The following is a 27,219-nucleotide window of genomic DNA, read 5'->3' on the forward strand; positions in this document are numbered from 1 at the left end:
ACATGGCAGGGCTGTCTACTAACACCACAGCTATTCAACGTAGTGCTCAAAGTCCTAGCCTCAGCAGTCAGACAACAAAAAGAAATAAAAGGCATCTGAATAGGGAAAAAAGAAGTCAAACTCTCACTCTTGGCAGATGATATGGTACTTTATGTGGAAAACTCAAAAGACTCCACTCCATAATTGCTAGAACTCATATAGGAATTCAGTAAAGTGTTAGGATGTAAAATCAATGCACAGAAATCAGTTTCATTTCTATATAACAACAGCAAAACAGAAGACAGAGAAATTAAGGAGTTGATCCCATTTACAATTGCACCCAGAACCATAAGATACCAAGTAATAAACCTAACCAAAGAGGCAAAGAATCTGTACTCAATAAACTATAAAATACTCATGAAAGAAATTGAGGAAGACAAAAAGAAATGGAAAAACATTCCATGCTTATGGATTGGAAGAACAAATATGGTGAAAATGTATATGCTACCTAGACTGATCTACACATTTAATGCAATCCCTGTCAAAATACCATCAATTTTTTCCAAGGAAATAGAACAAATAATCCTAAAATTTATATGGAGCTAGAAAAGATCCTGAGGGGCGCCTGGGTGGCACAGTGGGTTAAGCCTCTGCCTTTGGCTCAGGTCATGATCTGAGGGTCCTGGGATCGAGTCCCACATTGGGCTCTCTGTTCAGCAGGGAGCCTGCTTCCCCCTCTCTCTCTGCCTGCTGCTCCGCCTACTTGTGATTTCTCTGTCAAATAAATAAGTAAAATCTAAAAAAAAAAAAAAAAAAATAGAAAGAAAGAAAAGACCCTGAATAGCCAGAGGAATGTTGACAAAGAAAACCAAAGTTGGCAGCATCACAATTCCAGACTTCAAGTTCTATTACAAAGCTGTCATCATCAAGACAGTATTGTACTGACACAAAAAAAAACCCAGACATATAGATCAATGGAACAGAATAGAGAGCTGAGAAATGGACCCTCAACTTTATGGTTAACTAATCTTCGACAAAGCAGGAAAGAAAGTCCAATGGAAAAAAGACAGTCTCTTCAATAAATGGTGTTGGGAAAATTGGAGAGCCACATGAAGAAGAATGAAATTGGACCATTTCCTTATACCACACAGAAAAATAGACATAAAATGGATGAAAGACCGTAATGTAAGACAGGAATCCATAAAAATCCTTGAGGAGAACATAGGCAGCAACATCTTTGACCTCAGCCACAGCAACTTCTTCCTAGATACATCACCAAAGGCAAGGGAAGCAAGGGCAAAAATGAACTACTGGGACTTCATCAAGATCAAAAGCTTTTGCATAGCAAAGGAAACAGTCAACAAAACCAAAAGACAACCAACAGAATGGGAGAAGGTATTTGCCAATGTCTTAATCAGATAAAGGGCTAGTATCCAAAATCTATAAAGAACTATAAAGATCTATAAAGAACAAACTCAACATCCAAAGACAAATAATCCAATCAAGAAATGAGCAGAAGACATGAACAGACATTTCTGCAAAGAAGACATCGAAATGGCCAACAGACACATGAAAAAGTGCTCCACATTACTCAGCTTCAGGGAAATACAAATCAAAACCACAGTGAGATACCACCTCACACCAGTCAGAATGGCTAAAATTAACAAGTCAGGAAACAATAGCTGTTGGCAAGGATGCAGAGAAAGGGGAATCCTCCTACACTGTTGGTGGGAATGCAAGTTGGCGCAGTTACTCTGGAAAACAGTATGAAGGTTCTTCAAAAAGCTGAAAACAGATCTACACTATGACCCAGCAATCGCACTACTGGGTATTTACTCTAAAGATACAAATGTAGTGATCTGAAGAGGCAACTGCACCCCAATGTTTATAGCAGTAACGTCCACAATAGCCAAACTATGGAAAGAACCCAGATGTCCATCAGCAGACGAATGGATAAAGAAGTTGTGACATACACACACACACACACAATGGAATACTACGCAGCCATCAACCCCCCCAAATCTTCCAAATTGCAGTGATGTGGATGGAACTAGAGGGTATTGTGCTAAGTGAAATTAGTTAATCAGAGAAAGACAACTATTATATGACCTCTATGATATAAGGAGTTTGAGAGGCAGAGTGGGGGCCATGGAGGGTAGGGAGAGAAAAAAGAAAGAAGATGGGACTGGGGAGGGAGACAAACTATGAGACTCTTTATCTCAGGAAAGAAGTTGAGGTTTGCTGGTGGGTGCGGGGGTAGGGATAGAGTGGCTAGGTTATGGACCTTGGGGAGGGTATGCACTATGATGAGTGGTGTGAATTGTTAAGACTGATGATTCACAGACCTGAAGCAAATATTATATGTTAATTTAAAAAAATTAAAAATTTAAAAAATTTAAAAATTTAAAAAAAAAACATGAAAAAACACCAAAACTCATTAGGATGATCCAATAATTAAAAATAATTGATATTGGGGCACCTGGGTGGCTCAGTTGGTTAAGCAACTGCCTTTGTCTCAGGTCATGATCCTGGAGTCATGTGATCAAATCCCACATCAGGTTCCCTGCTCAGTGGGGAGTCTGCTTCTCCCTCTGCCCCTGTACCCTCTCATGCTCTCTCTCTTTCATTTTCTTTCTTTCAAATAAATAAAATCTTTTTAAAAAATAAGTGATAATTTTGGGTTAAGTTTATTTTCAAATGTTTATTCCAGAACATAAAACAAAACATTTCTATTTCCCTGTTTCTCTCTTACAGCTTTTGAGAAGACTAAAACAATTATTCATGTATTTGCATTAATAGTAAGCAATCCATCTATCTTATGGGTTGTACATTGCATTTCAGTACAGTGTTGTCTGCTAATAATATAGCAAATTATTTTTATTATACTGTCTGGGAAGGATTAAAATAAATAATATAGAAATAATTTAACAAATCTTTGTGGAATACCTATTATATTCCAGGTTTGGGGAACATAAAAATAAATAAATGGTCCCTGCCTTCAAGAAGCTCACAGTCTAACGGGGGAGACAAACAAAACAGACAATTTAATGTGGTAGACAGCTTTAAGAGTGGTATGTACACAGAACTACGGGAACTCTATTGAAGGTCACTTAATCCAGAATGGTACAATATAGGGATGATTTCCAGGTAAAGAAGGTAAGTTTTACAAGAAAATTTGCCAAGAAGAGAGTTGGGTGGGTGGGAGGTGAGAGGAATTTCTCTAGAAGGGATTGTTAATTATTCTTAAAGATGGCACTTCAAGGCCCCTTCTAGTTGATCCTCACCTGCTTGATCCAACAAGGGGCATTTGTATAGAGTGAGGCATCTTTCTGATACTGTGTGTCTTTTTAAAATACAGCTTCCATGGATTATTCTTTTTTGTGCTATGGAGCACAATTAAAAAGAAAATGCTATACTAACTAGTTTTGTAGATACTTTTTTTTTTTTTTTTTTAAACCATGGTGCTAACCACAGATTCAGAATGAACAATCTGGTAGAGTAAGTACCATACAATCTACTTTTAAGAAAAAGAGAACAAAAGTTAAACTGAAGGTTCCTGGAGAACCTATAAACTCCAACAAGTCAGGTATATGGGGTTCTCTAAAATAATATATATATATTTTTCTTTGAAATGTGAGGAAAACAAAAAGGACCTCAAGTCCTTTGTCTTGGTTATCTACCAGTAGTACACTAGATGGTGCTAAAAGGTTGTTAGAAAGAAAGCTTTTGCCAAGAAAAACTGGCAGTTCAAGTGTTCTGGAAACTTTCCATATGTCCCTGAGAGCAGTTCTAGGTCAGTAGGCAAGTGATGGGAATCTTACTCTCACAAGTTTTAGCCTTCTGGTCAGATTAATTTTAAACTAAACCTCAAGTTTAGTACATTTTAAGATGGGCTCAGTGTTTGACAATTCAATCTGATTGCACTGAAATGGACATTTTAAAGTTATCCAAATATAAATTATACTCTACATTTAAACATGTTGTGATTAATTTCATTTAGATAGTCTTCCTAGTGGTCTACTTCCTGTTATGAGCCTAATTAGGTCTACTACTGAATGAATCTCTAATCAGTTTCTTGAAATGGTTTCCTGAATTTTTGAATTACTACTCAGTAGAAAATACGAATCAATTCTCGTCATTAAAGTAGTGCAATATGCTATTATAAATACATGAAGCAACACATTTTGAAATCACTCCATCAGTATAGTATTTCCTACACAGACATTTCATGATTTTTTTAATCTTACAATAAAACCAGAAAAATTTTTTATGAAAGTGCAGAATAAAAACAAAGTTTGACTTTCATTATTTTCTACTTAGTTTTCTTCTAAATGTTAAACATTAAAATGGTAAACAACAACAAAAAAATGAACCTAAGAGTCATTTTAGTTTCAAAGTCTCAAAGTTATAAGATCTTGGTAATTTTTCAGCTTTTCTTTCCAGTTCCGCTTCTAGAATTTCCCCCCATGTATCTACATCCATTGGGTACATGATTTTTTCTGGTAGGCTCAGAGGAGAACATATGTTGCTGTATCTGCCACTTAGCCATTCGTGTTTCACTTTACTCTTCTGGTAATTCCTCAGTAGTATTACCTGAAAGAGGTAAATCATCATTGTTAAAGAATGTAGTAGGTAGTGAGTTTGTTTAAAACCAGAGGAGTTGATTGACAGGGCTGAAAAGAATATTAAGTATTTACACTGATAAACACATATACTAATAAATGTGTTGTGTGTGTATGCTTACATGTGGGCATACGCATACAGGTACACATGCAAGGAGAGCCACAGAGTTTGCTGTGAGTTTTGGATAAAGTAGAAGGAAGTAGCTAACAGAGGAATATGCCCAAATTTAGGATTTAAAAAAAAAAATGTAAAAGAATGGACGGGATGGTTTGTAAGAGAAGAGTAACTTCAAAAGCCAACACACTCTGTATGCCACTCTGTCTAGTAAATCCTACCTCCTCATGCAGAAGGTGGAGTTGGCCTACCACCACATTGTCAAAAACACTATAGACTACAAAGACTAAACTTATTCTCCAGGAGTATCCACTTTCTAGATCATCGTCTATTTCTCTTTGGCATACAGTTCCTAGAGTCAAGCAATGAGGTTTCCGCAAGGAGTCACTGTTTCTTACTATGTTATTCCAGCTCTTGCAGGTTAGTGAAGCCCTGCACAGACTCCCAATGTCTAGCTGACTGAAAATTTTAAAAGTAACTTCTGGAGGTAGCAGTTCAACAAAGTTATTTTGACTCTTTTTTTTTTCCTTCTCAGCATCCACAGAATTCAATTCTATGCCAGAAATTCTTGAATTATGGTTCCTCTCGGAGTTTTTCTGCATAGCTTGATGTCTTAGCAAATTATCCTCATGTGTAACCTAAAAGGCAAAGTTTAAACATGCTCAGTTTCTTCAGATCAAACTACAGAACCTACTCTGAGCCAGATACGTTCTGGGTATGATTTAAAGAATCGTAACTTTCTTTAATTTTTCAATCTGTAAAATGGGGCCAATGATGCATCTCTCCTGTGTGTTCTTACAAGGATTAACAGAGGATTAACAAGGATTATGTGTAAAGCACCTAGCTTCACATCTGAATTGCATATGGGAGGAACTCAACACGTTACTTCCCTTCTTCTTTTTAAATGTTTTTGGTAAATGGGTTTGTTTCTAAACATTTGTTTTTCTCCTCCCAAAGAACATTAGCTAATAAAGAGAAGTGATTCTTTACAGACTATAATTTGAATTTAGTAGTAGAAATGACTGTTGTAGGAGCATATTTGATTCTAAGCATTTGCCCAAAATATTTCTGAAAATGCGTATGATTCAATTCTCTTAAACTTCTGAATAGTTGTCTGTGGGAACTGATGCCTTGTCATTACGTTCTTTATCTACAATTTGTGACTTAATCATAAATCTGATGTACTTTTGTGGCATATATAATGATTTATCTACTAGTAGGTAGGTGCTCACAGTCAACATAAATAATACCTGAAATAGACAAGAGGTCAAAGTCCAGGTTACAATGATAACACAAGGACTCAAGTATTCAGTTCAGATTAGTGTTTTAGAAATGGCCTCTTGAAGCTATCCTACATGCATAATTATGAACTAAGAAGTCATTGAGGCCATAAAGCAACAGTAACAACTATAAACAATGTTTATGATTCAGCTAGGTACAACATATAATTAAAGATTATATATATATATATACATATATATATATATATAAAAGGATATATATATCCAAAATCAGTTCAAAGCACGGGGCTATTTTTGCATATAAAGACAGCTCATATTACTTAAAATCAGCTTATTCCATATTGTACTTCCTTTTATAATGGGGGGGGGTGGCAATGCAGGAGGAGGGGTTTGTTAAATACTTCTTTTTAACTCAGTTAGTGATTATTCCCTTTTCTAGACCTGTTACTCACCTATGTTTCCGGACTTGCCAAGGCCACAGTTGCTCCCATTCATTTGGTTGTTTATGATCCGAATTGGCTATGGTGGTTAGAATTTTAATGTCTCTGCTCAACAGAGGACTTCCTCTCGAAGTTTTGGGGAAGTGAGGAAGCAAACTGATAGAAACAAATTCATGAGTCAAGAACAAATTTTTGCCAGGGAACTCATCACTCCCCGTCAATAGAAACCAAGCCAAACTACTATATTCTTGAAAAAAAAAATCTCATATTAAGAGAACATTACCATGCGTTTAGACATTTGTTACTTTTCCCGGAATCTCAATGGGGAATAAAATGCGTCCTCTCGTTATTGTTCTTCCTCATGAGGCAAATTAATTTTTTGAATTTAACCGTTGGGGGTGCCTTGGTGAGGTTCCTAAACTTCCACTAGGCATCTTCTTCTAAGTCCAGTTTTGATTGGATACCTGGACAACTATCCCTCTTCTGCCACTTCTTCTTCCTGAACCATACTATGCTGAATTACCTTTCTATTTGGATAAGAGCTCGCCCCTTTTCAGGTGTCACAGGGAGCAAGGGATCGGGAGGCAGCGCAGATCAACCCCACGGGTCGGAAGGAATGACCCCACATCCCACTGAGCCACCCTCCTTGAGGGTCTCGCGCAGTGTGCAGCTGCCCGAGTCCCAGGAACACCGAGCAATGACAAATAAGCGACGATAACAACCGTCAGCACCGACTGTCACCGCAGTTCCAGAGGGCTGAGCAGAGGCTGACTGAGCAGAGGCTGACTGAGCAGAGGCTGAGCTGTCCAGATGTGGGCTGGAAGGGAAGACCCTCCTACCTCCAGTGCCACCGTAGCTCCACCGGCGAATTAACTCCTTTGGAATTCGAATCCTTCGCCATAGTCCCTTCAGTCCCGCCCTCTGCTGGCCCCGCCTTGCTGACTCGGATTTCGCACAGGCGTAGAGAGAAGCGCGCGTTGCCTTTTGGGAGTGGTAGTTTTACCAGGGTGCCTCAGTTCAACAAGAGAGGAGAAGGAGACGTCAAGGACTACAAGCCCCGACATACTTCACGGCGCGGTGAGAAAGGGTGGGGGTGGTTAGCCCGGGCTTTTAAAAAATAATTTTGAGGCGGAGTGTTGGAAGAATCTCGGCCGCGCGTCACTGGACGGAGGGAGGGGGCGGGCCTCCAGACGCGGAGCTGGGGCCCCAGCTGCGCGAGACCTGGAGACGTTCGAGCGGAGCCTGTGCTCCCCCTCCCCCTGCGTTTTTCTAAGGGCCTTCCTAGGACCCGCACGTGTCCATGGAAGGCGGAAACGGCTGCGGGGACCGTCTCCTTGCGAAGGGGTGTAGGACTCGCCGCCATGTCTGGGGGCTTCGAGCTGCAGCCGCGGGACGGCGGCCCCCGGGTGGCCCTGGCGCCCGGGGAGACGGTGATCGGCCGCGGGCCGCTGCTGGGAGTAAGTGTGGCAGGGGGGCTCTGCCGGACCCGGAGAGCCGTGCTAGGTCCTCGCTGTTTCTCGAAGCCCTACTCCCCGTTTCTGGCTTCCCCGCTACTACGGCCCTGCATGTCTGGATTTTAGAAGTCTGCGAGCAGCACGTTTTCCAGTCAACTTTAACCAACTCACAAACGTTTCCTTATGTTGCCTTTAAAAAGCACTGACTTGTATTATCGTTATTACAGTCTTACGCAGAGGTCGGCAAGCTCATGTCCCTGAGTCCCAATACAGCCTGTTTTTTACCGGCCCACGTAGTAAGAACGGCTCTTAAGTTTTAAAATGTGAAATGTAAACAGACAAAAAGCTTGCTAGCCTTTCAGGGAGAATCATTGACCCAAGGGTTGAGGATATTGTCTCTTGGCCTGACAAGGTACAGTATTTATAGTAGACTCTGGTCCTTTACAGAAAAAGTTTGCCAACCTCTGATCTTAGCTTTCCTACAATAATTTCTTTTAAGCTTTTGGCCTTTTGTGGGACTGCATGAGCCTTACTTTTATTGTAATAGTCTTTTCCTATAATACCAGCAGCTAACCCTTATGTACTGTGTAATGTTCCTGGCGGTGATCTAAGGACTTAACCTATACCAACTTTATAACCCATTCAAAATCCTGTGAGTTAGTTGCTCTTACTATCTTCATTGTTCAGGTGTGAAAATGGAGCCCTAGAATGGTTATTTAAAGATTTAGGACACATAGTGCCACTGAGCTATATATATATTCTCCACCCTCCTTAGGATGTTTGAGAGTTAGAAAATTTTCCTGTTGCGTTCTGGAATCACATAGGTCTTTACATAAAACATGTATTATTGTCTTAACATTTAGCGTATCTTGTTTAGTGCCTACTTTGTATAGCACATTTGCAGGTGGTAGCACTGTGGTGGAGATGTGGGTCTCTGCCTTCAAGGAGTTTTCTCAGGCTGTGGAGACAAACCGGTGTCAGTGAACTAGTATCAGAGTAAAGAGTGTGGATTATTACCCGGGTTCACCTCCAGTGCCCAAGTGGAACCGTTAGGCCTTAGGACCCTTCTCTGAGCAGGAAAAGGAGTGGTAATTGGGGGTTCTGATGAGGTCAGTCCTAAAGCTGTGTGTGTTTATGTGTTCGTGTGCATGTGTGTACATGAAGTAAGGTATTGGGAAAGTTGAAGTTTACTTGCCGTTTATTTGTTTTATTTGTTATTAACCTATATTGTATTATTTGTTTCCAGGATACAGGTCTGCAATTCATCAGTCTTTTTTTTTTTTTAAAGATTTTTATTTATTTATTTGACAGAGAGAGATCACAAGTAGGCAGAGAAGCAGGCAGAGAGAGAGGAGGAAGCAGGCTCCCTGCTGAGCAGAGAGCCCAATGCAATGGGGGGGAGGGGAATGCAAGGCGGGGCTTGGGGCTCCATCCCAGGACACTGGGATCATGACTTGAGCTGAAGGCAGAGGCTTAACCCACTGAGCCACCCAGGCGCCCTGCAATTCATCAGTCTTACACAATACACCGCACTCCCCTCAACACATACTCTTGCCAGGGTCCACCACCTAGCCACCCCATCCTTCCCACCCCTCTCCACTCCAGCAACTCTTAGCTTGTTTCCTGAGATTAAGAGTCTTTTATGGTGCTGTTTATTTTTTTAACTGGACAAGTAATTACTTAAATGTTTCGATAACATTCTGTTACGTTTCTCCATAGTTTAATTTATACAAACATTTGAGAGAACTGCCTGAGAGGTTTGTTTTTTTTCTCCCACTCTTGTCTCTCTTTCTCTCTCTCTCTCTATATATATGAAATGTTACATCTGGTGACAGTTGAGTTTTGATTTGCTTAACAAATTGTATCACCAGTACAGAGTACTGTGGATCTGGTGAAAAGATCGATAAATTTAAGGTCTGTGTTTTATAAACGTAGCAACAGGTTACAGACCCTTTCATTGTTTGTAGCTTTATCTTTGTATTATAGGCTTGCTGAGGTGAGATGAGCATAGTTTGGTTTCTGTCTTAAAATAAGACAGTAGAGTAGAAAGAGTATTAAGAGTAGTAGAAAGGAGTAGAAAGCTAGTCTATCTGGTCAGAATTTTACTTCTCCTTTTCAAATATTCAGTGATGAGATTCTCTTGCCAAGTTTGGCAGCTGTTAGAAGTGGTTATGAACAATGTCCTAACTGTGTTGGCAGGAAAAATTTGAAGAAGAAACAAATCAGGTTGTGGTTTTAAAGATTTTGGTACTAACATGTTTCTTCCTTTGCAGTGGTTAAAACTCAACATGAGGGGGCGACAGGGTGGGTCAGTTGGTTAAGCATCTGCCTTCCATTCAGGTCTGATCTCCAGGGTGTCCTGGGATTGAGCCCTGCCAGGCTCCCTGCCCAGTGGGGAGTCTGCTTCCTCCCCTCCCTCACCTTCTGTGCCCCCCCCCCCATAAATAAAATCTTAAAAAATAAACAAACAACGATGCAACATGAAGGCACTGTTTCAAACAGCAGAAATTCCAGTGAGGCTTTTTTTGTAGTGTGAGAGAGCAAAGACTTAGTTAAAGTAGGAAAATTCAGGTAGCTCATTGCAAGTTATTCATAATGATTGATTATTAATATGTGATGATTAATCATAATGATGATTTTGGAACTCACTTAACAAATCATGTTTTTTGGAGACAAGTTTCTCAAGCCTTCATGGTCATACAAGCATAAAGGTTTATGATTCCAGTGTTTAAAATGGATTTGGTGATGAAACAATTTCATAAGAATGTCTTTACATTTTTACAGTGGCAAGAAGACAAAGATAACAGAGCACAGTGAAATTTAATTTTCTTGTGCCATTTGCTTTAGTGGGAGTCTACAGTGAACCCAGGGTCTTTGTTTACTAGGTTGTAATTCTATTTTATGATCTATACCAATTAAAGGTTTTACGGCAGAATGAATCTCCATGGAATTATCCTGGGTGAAAGCAGCCAGTCCCAAAGGTTACTTATTGTATGAGTTTATTTACATAATGCTTTTGAAATGATGAATTATAAACATGGAGAACAGATTCCTGGTTGCCGGGAATTAAAAGAAGGGGGAAAGGGAGTAGGAGGGAGTTGGTATGGCTATAACACAGCAACATGGGGGATTTTTGTGGTGATGGAAATGTTTTGTATCTTGACTGTATCAATATCAATATCTAGTTGGGATATCATATTATAGTGTTACAAGATGTTACCACTGGGGAAAATTGGGGATATGGTACAAGAGATTTTTCTGTATTGTATCTTCTAATTATATGTGAACCTACAATTATCTTAAATAAAAAATAGACTTCTAAAAAAATGTTTTACAGTACAGCATCTCAAGCAACAGAGGACCTTTAGGCCCAATTATTTGCTTTATGGTTTTTTTTTTTCTTTTCTTTCTTTTTTTTTTTTTTTAAGAAGATTTTATTTATTTGACACACAAATAGTCATAGAGGCAGGCAGAGAGAGAGGAGGAAGCAGGCTCTCCGCTGAGCAGAGAGCCTGATGCGGGGCTCGATCCCAGGACCCTGAGACCATGACCTGGGCCGAAGGCAGAGGCTTAATCCACTGAGCCTCCCAGGTGCCCCTGCTTTATGATTTTTCTTAAATAAAACTGATTAGTCTCTTTTTTAAAAGCCTTATAACTTTTTTTTTTTTTTTTTAAGATTTTATTTATTTATTTGACAGAGAGAGACCACAAGTAGGCAGAGAGGCAGGCAGAGAGAGAGAGGAGGAAGCAGGCTCCCTGCCGAGCAGAGAGCCCGATGTGGGACTCGATCCCAGGACCCTGAGATCATGACCTGAGCCGAAGGCAGCGGCGTAACCCACTGAGCCACCCAGGCGCCCCTCTTTTTTAAAAGCCTTAAAAGAAAACTACCCTTAAAAGAAAACTACTATTTCTGATTTCAAATTTTCCTTTTTTTGTTTTTATAGGGTTTATATGACACATTTCTTTCTGATCTTTTTCCTCCAAGGGAATAGGACAACATAGCTGTCTAGGTAGTCTTCCTAATGGCTGGTGTATGGAATTGACTGCTTTAACTGAAAAGAGAAAAGGCCCTCAGTTGTCGGTGGAGATAGTCAGGTGCTCTAGTATAGACTCTTTCCTGGCATCAGTTCACCACCCCAAGAATGCTCTAAGTGTCCTACAAAGTTTACACAGAGTAACCAGTAACTACTCTGGCCTGGACTCTGCATTATTTCTGCTTGTTGCAGAAGCTCACTAGCTGTTGTGGAATGCTGGTCCTACTTCCCAGGGATGTGCTAAGCACCCCTAGCTGCTGGATATTCCTCCCCTCTCCCACCACCAACTGCCTTAGTTATTGAACCCAGTACAGTGCCTGGCACATAGTAGGCCTTCTTCCATGTCTCTCTTTTTCATTCTACCAACCCTCAAGAAGAGCTTACTTGTAACTCAGGTGTGAAAAGGATACAGAATTTATATAGTAAAGAAGTGGTGCTACCAACTGCTAAAGCCTATGAAGCAATGGATTAAATGCTTTCATGATGGATTCATGATGGATTAGATGTTAGCACTTTTTCTATTTTATTGAGTAATGACTTGGTAAATTCAGAAAATAGTTGAATATATACCCCCAGAATGGAGGGATGTAAGAGAAGTTGTTACTCTCAAGACACTACAGTTTCATAGGTATGAGAGACAGAGAAACAGGTAACTAAACACTGGCTGCAAATGGGAATGGGGACCGGAGCCAGGCAGGCACCTTGAGTAAGTGAAATTGGAGGGAGGGAGAAAAACAGGGATTATGGTAACTAAAACAGTGTCATAGATGACAACTGCCTCAGTTTGGGGAAGGCCACAAGGAAAGGGATCTGTAATGTCGTCCCTGCTCTTCATCCCATGCCTAACTGGTAACAGTGTCCTATTGTTATTTTCAAGAGTAGTAAGAAATCTGGATTTCTAAGCATAACCTCTGACTTTTGAAAGGTCACATTTAATTAAAAGTTTGTTTCAGTATCATGAGCCAAACAGAAAAGAATGTTCCATGATACAAAGAGGTATAAGAAGAAACTCTCAGTTAAGATGAGGCTTCAGGGAAGGTTTCGTGAACTCAGTGACGTTGAGCTGAATTTGAAGTGTCAGAACAGTTAGAAGTTTGGTAGGTTAGAGTGGATGGTAGAGAGGGAAAGGCCCTTCAGTCTTAAGGGAATGTATGATCTATGGTTTCCCGGCTCTGTGATGGAATGTGTATGACATTGGATGACTTGATAAGTCCTGACTAGGCTTGTGGGATAATCACATTACATCACTGTTCCCCTTTAACTTTTAGGGACATTGTTGCTTAGTTTTAGGTTCATAGCAGAATTGAGTGCAGAGTACAGAGAGTTTCTGTATATACCTCTTCCCCCATAACTTCCCTATCAACATTTCATACCACAGTGGTTTATTCGAAGAACCTATATTGACTTGTCATTATCATCCAGAGTCCATAGTTTAACACTAAGGTTCACTCTTGGTACACATTCTTTGGGTTTTATCAAATGTGTAATGACTCATGTGACTATTATAGTATCACACAGAATAGTTTCACTGCTCTAAAAGTGCTCTGTGTTCTGTCCTTTCTCTCCCAACCTCTGGCAACTACTGAACTTTTTACTATCTCCATAGATTTACCTTTTCCAGAATATTATATAGTTGGAATTATACAGTATGTATATATAGACTTTTAAAGATTGGTTTCTTTCATTTTTTTAAAAAAATATTTTATTTATTTGAGAGAAAGGGACAGAGAGAGCAAGAGTGGGGGCAGGGCGGGGAGAGGTAGAGGGATAAGTAGATTCCCTGTGGAGCAGGACCCTGAGATCATGACCTGAGCCAAAGGCAGACCTTAACTGACTGAGCCACCCAGGTGCCCCTAGATTGGTTTCTTTCAAATAGTAATATGTGTATAAGGTTCTTCATGGCTCTTTAGTGATGAGTAATAGTCCATTTTATGGATGTTCTTTAGTTTATTCCTTTACCTGCTGAGGGATATCTTGGTTATTCCCAGTTCTGGCAATTATGAATGAAAGCTGTTACAGACATCCATGTGCAAGTTTTTGTGTAGACATAAGTTTTCAGTTCATTTGGGTAAAAACACCAAGGAGCTCAGATGCTGGATCATATGGTAAGTGTGTGCTTAGTTTTGTAAGAAGCTGCAACTGTCTTTGAAGGTGGCTATATACCGTTGTGCATTCCCATCATCAATGGATGATTTCCTGTTCCACAATCTCACTAGCATTTTGTGTTTTCAGTGATTTGGGTTTTGGCCATTCTGATAGGTGTATAGTGAATTACTTTTCTTGTGTGTATATATATATGTACGTAAGTACATACATATATATATACACACACATACATATATATTTATTTCTAAATCAGTCTCTCTAAACTGTCTCCTGGATATTACTCAACCTGAATATACCATCTTCTCACATGCCTCCATACCTCTGTTTGAGCTCTTTCCTCTGGTAATTTGATTCTTTTGGTAGCATTTGGGTATCTGTATTTTTAAGAACTCTGAAGATGATTTTGTTGCAAAATCAGAGTTGGAAACCTCTTGTAGACACATGAAGAATGCTTCGCACAGAGTAATTCCTTAAGAAATATCTGCCGAACTGAATTAAATAACTTTGCAGAAACTTTACCAAAGTCTCAAGAGGGAATTTAAACCCGGTTTTGTCTGAGTTTTGTTTCTGTTTTTACTCATTATGTTATTCTTGATAAGGACGATTCTTGTTAAGGACAATTCTCACATTTGTGTAGCATTCACTTTGATATTCTTGATAAGGACGATTCTCACATTTGTGTAGCATTCACTTTGCAAGTAGCATTGCAAGCCAGACAGGTTGGGTGAGTTCAGATTTCAGTGATATCGGGTCAGCACAGGTCCATCATATTGGCTGACCATTCAGCATCCTTGACTTAGGAGCTCAGAAGGTATTGGATTTTACTTTTTAAAATCGAAGTGATCCATATTTCACCAGTATTGTGGATTAAATAGATGCTTGTGAGATAGCCTGATAACTTAACTACTATTATACCATTAGTCTTGTGGGAAAGTATTTCACAAGTTTCAAAGACCCATTTCACATCCAGTTATTAATTATAACCTCTTAAAGTGAGCTTACTGGAATCTGTCTAGAAAGCCTCTGGCAAAAATCAAGTTTGTTTCCTCAAAATTGCCCTTTGTTAATATAAAAAAAAAATGACCTTTGGTACATTCGAAGTGTAATAATATTAAACACTTTGTATCAACTAACTTTTGCCCTGTTGAGGAATAAGATGGACTTATCCAATGTTATGACAGAGTCTCAGTTTGATTGAGCTCTGGAGTGTGTCCTTCATCTGATAACTTTAAAACACTCTTGATAAGAAAATTACATGGTTTGTCAGCTGGTTCACAGTAACCAGCCTCCCATCCAAGTTACTAACCAGACCCCACGCTGCTTAGCCTCTGAGATCAGATGAGACTGGGTGTGTTCAGGGTGGTATGGCTGTAGACTACAGTAACGAGTCTCCACTTAATTCAAGTCTTAATTTTAGATTTTCTTTACTTGCCACATACACAACTTTGAGGAAAATATTTTATGTAAATTATGTCTGAAATAGATGCTATACTTCTTTAGGTTTATGCATTTTCTCATAATACAGACTCAAATCCCACACCAGAGGGCTGTTTATTTTTCTCTAACAAAAGTTTGATTTTGTCACTTTTTAATTTCTCTGTTGTATTTATGTATTTATTTATTTATTTATTGTCTGTTGTTGATGGAGCAAACCAGATAATTTTGTGTGATAGCACTATAAGTTATAAAGTATTATACAAGAAAAATTTAGCCTTTGGTGTGTTATGTAATTCATACTGGAAAAAATGAATCTTCCCTCTTTTCTGTTCATTTATGTTTATAGGAGCCAGTTTACCTGGGGACATTGTATTGATGAGATATATTATACCTGTCTGTGATATTCAGAAATTTCTTTAGGGAAGCATTTTAAGAAAAATTAACTGCTGTTGGCTTTTCAGTAAATATATAGAGGCAAAAGTGAAATGAAAGGTACCATTGTATTCTGTTTCAGGCTCCAGTAGCTTTCCACTTTTACTTTATTCAGGTTTGTTTTTTATTTTTTGAATGTTGGAAATAATAAACAAATAGGTCAGAGACCTTGATTCAAAACATCCAGGCATTTCTGCTAGTAGCATAAGGATATCTTCATTTTGTTTGACTTCAGTAAATGCCAAAAATAAATATTTGGCAAACAAATCACAGTTCTTTTATGTTCATGTCTTGTATTTTAGCACAAACTTCATGTCTTAAAAGCGAGGCATGAAGACAAAGAGAAAGGACCTGTCCTTATCATAATGCATGAGACATTCTGTTTAGAACCAGAAAATCAGAGATAAGAGATCTACATTTTATTGATACAACAGTGATACAAAAATAGTCCTGTTCCCATTCAAGAAACAATATGAAGAATTCAAATAAAAAGGGTTGGTTTGTTCTGTAGTATCTGAAGAAGAATAGCTGTCATTTTATCTGTTGTTAATAAAGGCTAGGGGTGGGTGCTTGAATGGCTCAGTGGGTTAAGTGGCCGCCTTCAGCTCAGGTCATGATCCTAGGGTCCTAGGACTGAGCCCAGAGCAGGCTCCCTGCTCAGTGGGGAGCCTGCTGCTGCCTCTGCCTGCAGCTCTCACTCTCCCTGCTTATGTTCATGCTCCCTCTCTTTCTCTGTCAAATAAATAAAATATTTTAAAAAACAAAACAAAGGATGGGGTGATTTCAGCATTACCTGCTAGCCTGTGTATTCTTTAGCTCCTGCTGTATGCTATGCAATTTTTTTACTATTAAAAAAATTTGGGGGGGCTTGAATGTTCAATTTGGTTAGCTTCTCTGTTTTCTAATATTCCTTCTCTGACTAGCTGAACATAAATTTATTATTAGATGTCTAGTATCAATATAACTATTGTCAGAGTAAAGGATATTAATCATAATTGCTTTTGGCAACAAGTAACAGAAATGTGACAAACAGCAGTTTAATCAAACAGTTTTCTTTTGTCAGAGAATCTCTGGGGCAGTCAGTCCAGGACCAGTGCAGATACTCAAGGAATGGGCTCTTCTGCTTTCTTCCTTTTTCATCCTTTGCAGGTGGCTTTCATGCCTGCAGGCTGTACCTTAAAGTGTCCCATTTACACAGTAAGAAAAGGGAAAGTCAGCGGGCAAAAAACGTCCATGCCAGGTGAGCCTTTCCTTGTTATCATGAAGACTGTAATTTTTCCAGAAGCTCCACTGTTTTAAAATAACATAGATTTTGTTGTTTTGTTTAGGAACGGTGAGGCCAACAGATTAGAAGATGATTGGCATTGAAAAGATAATTTATTATTCACAGTTCCCAAGAGACAGAAAGACACACAGTGTCATGTGGGGCCACATGAGGTTGGTTGAAGGTAGAGGCAGAGCAAGGGAACTGCAGGAAAAACTTTCTTACGGTTTTCTCAGCAATGGATGGGCAGGGCAAGGCTAGAAGGTATAGGATGGTCTAGTTTGAATAGTTTTATGGGGCTCTGAGCTGTAGGGCCTGTCCCTAGTTGTCTGATGCCTAGTCCTGGGGTGATTGGGGCAGCATAAGAGCCAGGTAGAGCCATAATTGGGAGTACAGGCTTCAGATTGGTTAGTTTGCTTATGAAAGGTATCCTTGCAGGTGAGTCATTTACTGTCTTTAAGAAGCCCATAACCCTGGGAGAGATAGTCTTTCCTTAGTCCAAGATGCCAATATCAAAACATTAGATGCGGAAACTAGAAAATCTGGTTAATACACAACTCTTAACATCCTTTGTTAGAACCTGTCATTTGGCCATCCATAGCTACAGGGAATTCTGGGCATTTGGATATTTTTAAATGGGTATATTGTTATCCTAAATAAAATTGGAATAAATATTAGTACTGAAGAAGAAATGAATAGCTATTGATGAAGCAACTAGTAGCAACTGGTACACAATGTCACATGTGAAGAAAAAGGCATCTAACAGTATAGGTGTAGTTTAAATCATAAGTTGCAAATTCAAATGCCTGCAGAGGCCAGGTATACTGTAGTGAAGTGTGCTCAGGGGAAGATTGTAGGGAGTGCTGGGGACTGTGGTGAGATGGAAGGTACATATACTTTTCAAAGCAAAACTTGAAAAAAAGAAACAAAAACCTGAATGAAAAGCCTGACTACCAGTTTATGGTACCTAGTCTAAAACAAAGAGGTTTACAAAATTACAACTAAATAGGAGGCTTATTAATTTTACTGAAGTTACTGTACATAAAATTATACTTCATTTATGTTATTTAGCAATCACATACTACATTTTCTAGATTATTTATTTTTAGAGAGAGGGCACATGCTTGTGTGAACAGGGGGAGGGGCATTGGGGAAGAGAGAAAATAATCTTAAGCAGCTCCACACGCAGGGAGGAGCCACATGCTGAGCCCTATGTGGGGCTCATTTCTCACAACTGAGATCATGACCTTAGCCGAAATCAAGAGTCAGAGGACTAACTTGGCTGAGCCACCCAGGTGCCCTGAAATTGTTGACGCTGTTGTGTGGTCACTTTGGGAAGGTGGAGTCTGTCAGACTTCTTCAGTGAAGTCACAGTTCTTGTTGTAATTTCTGCAGTGACGTTTTGAGACTTCAGAATATTCTTTTTCCCATCAAGCACTCACCTGAAAGTTAACATCCATCGATCCTTTACTGAGTCAATTATTATATTTGTAGTTACAAAATAGTGATCTTCTGATTCCATCATTTCTTCTTCATCAGTTGGCATTCTTTTATGAATAAGAGCTTTTCCTCCCAGCCCTGGCCCCAGCTCCTTTTTTTCTTTTCTTTTTCTTTTTTCTTTTTTTTTTTTTTTAAAGATTTTATTTATTTATTTGACAGAGAGAGAGAGAGATTACAAGTAGGCAGAGAGGCAGGCAGAGAGAGGAGGAAGCAGGCTCCCTGCCGAGCAGAGAACCCGAGGACCCTGGGACCATGACCCGAGCCGAAGGCAGAGGCTTTAACCCATTGAGCCACCCAGGCGCCCATCCTTTCTTGAGTTCAGTATGAACTCATGGATTATTTTGTATTCAAAGTGTGTTGTATTCCATTATTATCATTATTCGTATTGGTGCCCAGATTGTTCCCAGTTTTGCTGGACCGTTAAGCTGCTGGATGTGAGATATATTTTCATTATTTCCCAATCAAGGTGTCACTATTTGGAGGAGTTATCTTATCTGTGCCCCACTACACCTAGTTTCTCACTCCCTCTCTTTTTTTCTCCCAGTTCACTTGACTTTCTGTTCCAGCATAGTAAAATTTGGTTGCATTTTGTGTTTCTTTCCCCTCTTACATGTAAAGCTTGTGGTAATCTCTGTTTCCTAGTTGCGCTTTAGATGTGAATATAGGTGACTTTATTTGTTGTATTTGTTGATCTCTGATTTTTTATGTGGTGCAATTAGTATTTAGGTGGCTACAGTTATTTGATAGGAAATTGGAATTCCTCTATTTTAACTATTTTTGTGGCTTTCTAAAATGTGAAGTGTCTCATTTTCAAGTGAAGTTTTCATTTAAACACGATAATCAACAAGTAAACTTGGTTAAATATTTAGTAACGTATGAAGTATGTAATGCCTTTTGTCCCTAGACTCATTAGCTTCTAGCCAGAGCAATCTTTTTGAGTCTTTGGGTTTCTTCGGTTTTCTATAGCTTGGTTGTTCCACTTGCAGACCAACATCAGTCATTTTTCCCCATTGTCAGCCAATGCACCATCTACTAAGCCCTATCCACTTCATTGTCTACTGGGAGTAGAGAATTAGAAATTCAGATGAGATTGGGTGCATTCAGGGTGGTATGGCCATAGACTCTTGGGAATTCCAGTAACATATCTTGTTAGACTTGGCTATGACATTAGAATAAATAGGACCAAATGAAACCTGAAGACCTTCTGGAGTTTTATTTAGGGCTTGATTTTCTCAGAATGTCTATTTGCTTAATAAATAGTCATTCTGCCTTATTTCCAGTTCTTTAGTAGTTTAGTTTACTACTACTACTGTCTAGTTTAGACAGTTAAGCTGGTGGTAAATACTCTAAAAAAATATATTTTATGTAATGAGGGAGGCAATAAAGTGTTAAAAGGAAGATTGTCTCTAGAATCAGATTCCTTCTGTTAAAGTCTGGTCATGCTTATTGGCTGTGTAACTTTGAGTAGTTGCTTAACCTCTTTGTACTTTCATTTCTCACTTATAAAATAAAGATAATAGTGTCTTTTCTGCAGGTTTTGTGGATATTAAAAAATGATACCTGATGAATGATAGGACAGCACCTTGGTCTCGATAAACAATTACTATTACAGTTAATATAGTAGTTAAGAATATATGGATATTTACTCTGCTTAAGGAGCAGTGATCTTTGCTGGGATTGAGCCCTGCATTAGGCTCTCTGCTAGGCAGGGATCCTGCCCTGCTTCCCCCTCTCCACCACACCAGCCTCTCTGCCTACTTGTGGTCTTGTCAAATAAATAAAATCTTTAAAAAAATAAATAAACCTTTAAAGAAAATGAAGCAGGTCATCAGATCTTTAGGATAATCTATTTATGACCTAGCCTTCACATACCCTCTACCTTCTACCACCCCACAACCATCCTGAAATCAACATAAGCTCTAATGATAATTCGTTAAAACTGTAAGTTTACCATAGAGGGAACATAAATTATTATTTTTTAACTTATTCATGATTTAGCCATACAGTTTAAAAGGGACTGTTATAGGTAAATGCCCAAACAATATTAACTTTAAAGACTCTTTAAAGAACATTTATTAAATGTACTATAGAAATGCACAGCTTGCCGTGAAATGACATTGTTGTGGAATGAAATGTCCACTAGAGGGCATATTATGCCTTCATATAATTTTTTCATGCCAGTGTCAGGAAAGCCTCCTTCAAAGAAAGACTGAGATAGGAAAAGTCCAGTATTGCTTCCTGCAAAAATATAGTTCGGAAGAGAAAGAAACTGAAGCTGTACTATTAAAGGAACCATCATTGCATACCATGGTTTTATATTTGACAGTCTGCTGCTCAATTGGTTAGAAAATCAATTTGTATTATTGAGTCTTACTACCCAAGTTAGAATTAGAAGCTTCTTACTCCCTGACACAGAGTAATTTTCTTTTCTTGAAACTGTTTCTAAATGATTATATGCAGGTATAGAATCATACATGACTTCTCCCCACATACTTATTTTATTAACGAGTATAGATTTGGAGTGCTTCCTGCTTGAGGAGTGGCACACACAAGTTACTTAAGTTTCAGTTCTCTAGACTTTCAATTTCCAAATTTGTAAAATGTGAATAAACCTATGGCAATATTATAGTGAATCTCAGCATTTAAGTGAATGTTCTGTGTAAATGATAGAATCTGTGCACATGGTAAAGTGGGTTATCAGGCAACTGCTGTTGTTTTTGGCTGCAAAGGCACATGATGGGGGAGAATATAGGAACCTCCAGTTTCCTTCTCTCCTTTCTGATAGAATAGATTATTAATTTATATTTACTTTTCTGAGGAGTGGTGGTGTGGCTCAGCCCATTAAGCATCTGACTCTTGATTTCAGCTTAGTCTTGATCCCAGGTTTGTAGGTTCAAACCCTGTTTTGGGCTTCGCCTTGGGTGCAGGGCCTACTTTAAAAAAAAAAAAAAAAAAGTAATATATTTACTTTTCTGAACTAGCCATTGTGGCCAACAATGTGTATATTTTAAGTGGGCTACTTTTAAGATACTTTATTTTAGAGAATGTTCTAAAAATTAACTGTAGCTATTGCAAATATACCTTTATGGAATTCATTCTACTGTGAGGTCTATTTTTATACAGTCATTGTCTTACATGCAGAACTGCTCTCTGTTTAAGAAAAATGAATGAGTACTGATTCCTGGCACTTTCACATTTTTTCAGGTTTTTGCAGAACTGATGGGTTTAATTGAATTAGGCATTGCTGTAGTCTGTTTTTACCGATAATTTTGGTCTTGAAATGGATAATATCAGAGTTGAAGTGATCAAGAGGTGGGCCAGATAATTATGACATTAAGGAAAGTTTGTGCATAAAATGTTATTATCATGTATCTGCCAGAAATAGTAAAGGAAATCTTAACTATTATGTTTATAGCCTTGCAGGGAAGGCTCAATTGGCAATTTCAGCATTTAAAGTACAAGTGATTTCTAATCTTTGGTATGCAGAAATGCTTGTGAGCATAAGTAGAACACTCTTGGTTCAAAACAGGAAGCAAATACATTCAATATATGTTATTAGATAATATTAGTATATGTGTATATATTGTATTATAAACACACACACACACACACACACACACACGGATATATAAATGATAATCTCTTCTTCACTGTAAATATTTGATTTTCATCACTTTCCCTCCCACCCTCCTGTTCTCTTAACTACTTAACTGATGGCCCTAGGGCTCTGTTGCTGGTCTGCCTGACCCTAAAAGTTGCAGTCACCCTTTTATATTTACCAGACTGCTGCTCTTTAAATCCTTTTGTCATCATAACATACTATGTATTTCTTGTATTTAAAAGGTTTTCTAATAAATACACCATATATAGATTTTTTTTTCTCATTTTATGAATTCTATTGATAAGAATCCTCACAGAATACTTATCTCGAATGGAAACTATGATAAAAGGCTTTGGAATGTGTTAGATTCCAAGTCTGAGTCTCTGTTCTGCCATTTATTCTTCTTAAGACCTTGGGCAATTCCTTTAATCCCAGAGTTGTTTCATCATCTGTTCAGTGAAGACAATCATTTTAATACACAGTTGCTAAGTGACTATTTCATATCTAACCTACTAATTTTAGAAACTTTGCTCTTGGTTTTGTTGTTGTTGTCGTTGTTACTGTTGTTTTTTATGGAGGTAGTCGTATTTGAAATGTTAATTTTTTTCCCCCATAGGTAACAGACAAGAGAGTGTCCAGAAGACATGCCATTCTTGAGGTGGTTGGTGGTCAGCTTCGAATCAAACCGGTATATATGTTATTCATGAATTGTTTTTAACTTTTTGCCTCTCACCTTTTTTCAGTTCCTGATTAAAGTGGCTTATTTCTAAGGTTATGGAAATAGGGAGTGATGTCAGAATGAATATATCCTTACTTCTAGAGGATAATTGGGAGATAAATATCTAAACTATTTATTTATTTTCCTGTAAGGCAGTGCTACATTTATCTAGTTAGAATTTCAGTGAAAGGGGCACCTGGGCGGCTCAGTGGGTTAAGCCTCTGCCTTCAGCTCAGGTCATGATCTTAGGGTCCTGGGACCGGCTCTCTGCTCAGGGAGCCTGCTTCCCCCTCCCTCTCTACCTGCCTTTCTGCCTACTTGTGATCTCTCTCTCTGTTGAATAAATAAATAAAATCGTTAAAAGAAAAAAAAGAATTTCAGTGAAAGCTAACTACCAGTTCATGTATACATTATGACTGGGTATTACAACTAAGATTCTATAAGAAAGCCTATAACTATATAATGGTTTGTTTGAAAGAGGTGAAGTAGTGACTGAAGTCACTTAAATGTTACAGGATTGTACCTTAATAGATTTCTGTACCTCTGTGTGTAGAATTGAATAATTCTAAAATTTAGACCTTATTAAATTTTAGGGTTGCATAAATAATTTTAATTTGAAAGTTCTTATTGAGGACTTACATTTTAATTGCTTGCTTTATAGTTTAAGCACTGATATATTGTAGGGATATCCGTTTCTGAGGATATACTATGTGATTATTCCTTTCCATTTGCACAGTGTGTTGTATAGGAGAATAGAATATGTGTACGAGGGTCCATCTGTTTTGGAGTAGATACTGTGGTGGTAAAATTATTATGGAATGAAATTCATTAATTTGTAATATTTTTAAACCTATTTGTATTTTCATCTTATATATGTACAGCTGCCTTTATTTATCATTAGTTCTTTCTTTTACATGTAAAAGTACTTTTATTATCCTATGTTGAGCTGTTTCCAAACATGAGAAGTATCCTTTTAATTCTGGCATTGGAAAAGTTTTGAATAAAGCTGAATTTACCCCATCTCGATTAAATAGATACTTGAAAAAAGGTTTGTATATCATTCTGCATTGTCTTATCTTGAAAAGTGCTGATAGCTACAGTCATCTCTCCTGTGGGAGCCCCTTTATTTACCATTAGCTGTTCATCTCTGAATCCTCTCCCACTATCCTCTTCTTAGATGACTTTCTAGATCATAAACTTGTTGAATATAGGAACACTGACCCATCTTTGTATCTTTAGTATCTAGCGTATGCTGAGCACATCATAGGTACTTAATTCATATTTGTGAATGCATGAAGAAATGCTGCAGTGAGAACTATATGTTGCACTTTTAAAAGTGGAGATAGCATGAATTTTTACAAAATTATGTTAGTTCTAGCACATAATTTCTAACACTATTTCCATGAACAACTATGACCTAAAATAAACAAGTTTATTTTTATTGTTATTGAAGCATATTGAGGTAGAGTATATAGGAATCTCTAAATTCCCATCCTGACTTTTCTGATAAAGCATATCATTACTTGATATTTACTTTTTTCAAAATAGTAATTACAGCAAAAATACACTTGGCTCCTCAAAGAATACCTACAACTGAATACTTACTACATTATTTAGATTTACTACTCTTTATCATTCACATTAACGAAATGGAGACCTTCTGGTGAGTATGTACTTTTTGGAAAATGTAACATCTAAATAGTCCTTGATGATTAGATTTCTAGTTATTTTTGATACCAAAGCAGGGAATATCAGCTCCTGCAAGTAGGTTTGTAGACTTTTCTAGATTTGCATTATTAGTATTCAAATCCTACTACGTATACATATATCACAGAAATTAATCAATAAGCCAAGACTATTCTTTAGTCAACTTATAAGACAGATCCTTGGTTTATACCTGTAATTCCTGATATTTTCGAAGCTTTGCTTTTGTTTCAAATAATATCTGCAAGATTTGTTGTAGCAGAAGAATTGTAGACAATGACATGATCCATTTTGAGAACTCAGCACATTTATTTGTAAGCAGATTAATCAGCTGAATTGTGAAGAATTGAATAACTATTAGATTTCTTTTTACATTTTTATTTACTCAGTGCTAAGAAGAAACCCTTCTTTTTTTTTTTTTTTTTTTAAAGATTTTTATTTATTTGACAGACAGATCACAAGTAGGCAGAGAGAGAGAGAGGAGGAGGCAGGCTCCCTGCTGAGCAGAGAGCCTGATGCGGGACTTGATCCCAGGACCCTGAGATCATGACCTGAGCCGAAGGCAGAGGCTTTAACCACTGAGCCACCCAGGCGCCCCAGAAGAAACCCTTCTTAAAACAAAAGTTACACAGCATTAAATTTTTTATGTATACAAGGTATGCCATTTGGGAAACCATCATTTTTACTAAAGTGTTAATATTGAAAAACTTACATATATTTTTTTCTCAGTGTTAATCAGGACATTTATATTAAAAACTAGAATTTTTTCCAGATTGGCTTAATAAAGATACTTAACTGGAGTTGTGTCTATACTTGGATGAAAAGTATTCAGATTTATTTTGATCTTCTATGACTATTCAAAAAAGTAGTAATAATATAAGTATACTTAAAACTTTGTTAATAGAAAATTCTTTCTTTGAGTTAAACTTTATTTTTTGTGAAATGGGTCAAATTTCTACATGAGAGTTTAACAATTTTTAATTAAAAGAAGGTATCTTTTAGAGAACACCTTTCTTCTTTATTTACTTGATCTTGAATTAGACTGTACTAATGCAAAACAACTATAGGAAGTCAACAAGTATCTTTTGAGTATCACAGGGTGGTAGATACAAAATTAGAAGGTATAGCCAAAACTCCTCATGACATTATAGATATGAAACTAAAACTTGTTATAATTATTTATTTACACCTTTGTTTATACTTTTCTTTTAAATGTTATTTAATATAACTTGTGAACTTTCTAGTAAATGTAATCTTATATACTTGGGAGAAAGATAAATATTTTTTACCCTTTTCTTGGTAGCATTATTTTTGACAGCATAGAATATTAAGGCCTTCTGAAGAATGCATAATATTATATAGTCAGCAAGTTGTCAAATGGGATTTAGAACTGAGGTTCTTTGAAATCTATCTAAGGTTTGTTTGTTGTTGTTTTTTTCCCCATTATATTTCCCAACTCCGGATTCTTTTGCCATTTGGTATTCTCTTCTATAAAAAAAAATTTCTTGAAGTTAAAAGTAACTTGATTTTTCTTCACAAGAAATTTTTTTTTAAAGAGTTTATTTATTTATTTGACAGACAGAGATCACAGATAGGCAGAGAGGCAGGCAGAGAGAGAGAGAGGGGGAAGCAGGCTCCCTGCTGAGCAGAGAGCCTGACATGGGGTTCCATCACAGGAACCTGAGATCATGACCTGAGCTGAAGGCAGAGGCTCAACCCACTGAACCACTCAGGCCCCCCCACAAGAAATTTTTGTGCCTTCAGTTGAACAGAATTTTACAACTGAAAGCAATCTTGGGTTCAGTCTTATGTATGTGGGAATTTGATTTGGCCCAGAGCTGGCATTGCTTATCATTGGACAAGATGACTTTTCATCAAGAAATGGTACTGGGAGAGTATGTTATTTGTCTGAGGGAAAAAAATTAGATCCCTACCTCAAACCATATATACAAATCAGTTTTAGGTGGTTTAAATGTGAAAATCAAAACTATAAAACTCTCGGAATATATGGGAAAAAATCTTGGTGGCCTTAAAGGAGGGAAGTGGGGGCACCTGGGCTCAGTGGGTTAAGCCTCTGTCTTTGGCTCAGGTCATGATCCTAATGTCCTGGGATTGAGCCCCGCATCGGGCTCTCTGCTCAGCAGAGAGCCTGCTTTCCCCCTCTCTCTGCCTGCCTCTCTGCCTACTTGGGATCTCTCTCTGTCACATAAATAAATAAAATATTTAAAAAAAAATAAAGGCGGGAATAGTTTTAAAAGAAAGACTGAAAAAAAAATCCAATTACAGGGGCACCTGGCTGGCTCAGTCGGTTAAGCATCTGCCTTTAGCTCAGGTTGAGATCCTGGGATCCTGGGATTGAGCCCTGCATTGGGCTCCCTGCTCAGTGGAGAGTCTGCTTCTCCTTCCTTCTGCTTTCTGCTCCCCCTGCTTGTGCGCGCTCTCTCTCTGTCAAATAAATAAATAAAATCTTTTTAAAAATCCAGTTACATTAAAATTAAGAACCTTTGCTTATCAAGGATTATAATGAAAATGATAAGTGTAACAGGAAGAAGTTATTTAAAACACATATAAT

At 37.9% G+C, this 27,219-nt stretch overlaps 2 protein-coding genes across 3 annotated transcripts in view; one reads left to right on the forward strand and one right to left on the reverse strand.

The window, feature by feature from the left end:
* Nucleotides 1-2,650: 2,650 nt before the first annotated feature.
* On the reverse strand, nt 2,651-7,361 carry FBXO48 (F-box protein 48). Of its 2 annotated transcripts, XM_059187855.1 has the most exons (4): nt 7,237-7,361; nt 6,410-6,553; nt 4,938-5,354; nt 2,651-4,572 (listed from the first exon to the last, which is right to left on the reverse strand). In XM_059187855.1, the coding sequence occupies exons 3-4, from the start codon at nt 5,316-5,318 to the stop codon at nt 4,360-4,362; spliced, it is 594 nt and encodes a 197-aa protein (XP_059043838.1). In that variant the 5' UTR covers nt 5,319-5,354; nt 6,410-6,553; nt 7,237-7,361; the 3' UTR covers nt 2,651-4,359. The 2 variants fall into 2 exon arrangements, 1 of the variants encoding a protein (XP_059043838.1); XR_009357287.1 differs by lacking the exon at nt 4,938-5,354 and having other exon boundaries at nt 4,433-4,572.
* A 177-nt stretch (nt 7,362-7,538) lies between these two features.
* APLF (aprataxin and PNKP like factor) overlaps nt 7,539-27,219 on the forward strand; it is an 81,835-nt gene continuing 62,154 nt past the window's right edge. The window contains exons 1-2 of the mRNA XM_059187854.1: nt 7,539-7,854; nt 22,842-22,913. Of these exons, the coding sequence (XP_059043837.1) occupies nt 7,759-7,854; nt 22,842-22,913 (168 nt within the window). The 5' untranslated portion in view covers nt 7,539-7,758. The remainder of the gene's footprint in view (nt 7,855-22,841; nt 22,914-27,219) is intronic.

Source organism: Mustela lutreola, chromosome 9 (genome assembly GCF_030435805.1).
Source record: "Mustela lutreola isolate mMusLut2 chromosome 9, mMusLut2.pri, whole genome shotgun sequence".
Lineage (NCBI taxonomy): Eukaryota > Metazoa > Chordata > Mammalia > Carnivora > Mustelidae > Mustela > Mustela lutreola.

Coding starts and splice junctions, on each gene's coding strand:
- FBXO48 (XM_059187855.1), bottom strand. CDS start 5,318: ATGCAGAAAAACTCCGAGAGGAACCATAATTCAAGAATTTCTGGCATA. Junction 4,573..4,937: donor TCCACCTTCTGCATGAGGAG/GTAGGATTTACT, acceptor TACCTCTTTCAG/GTAATACTACTGAGGAATTA.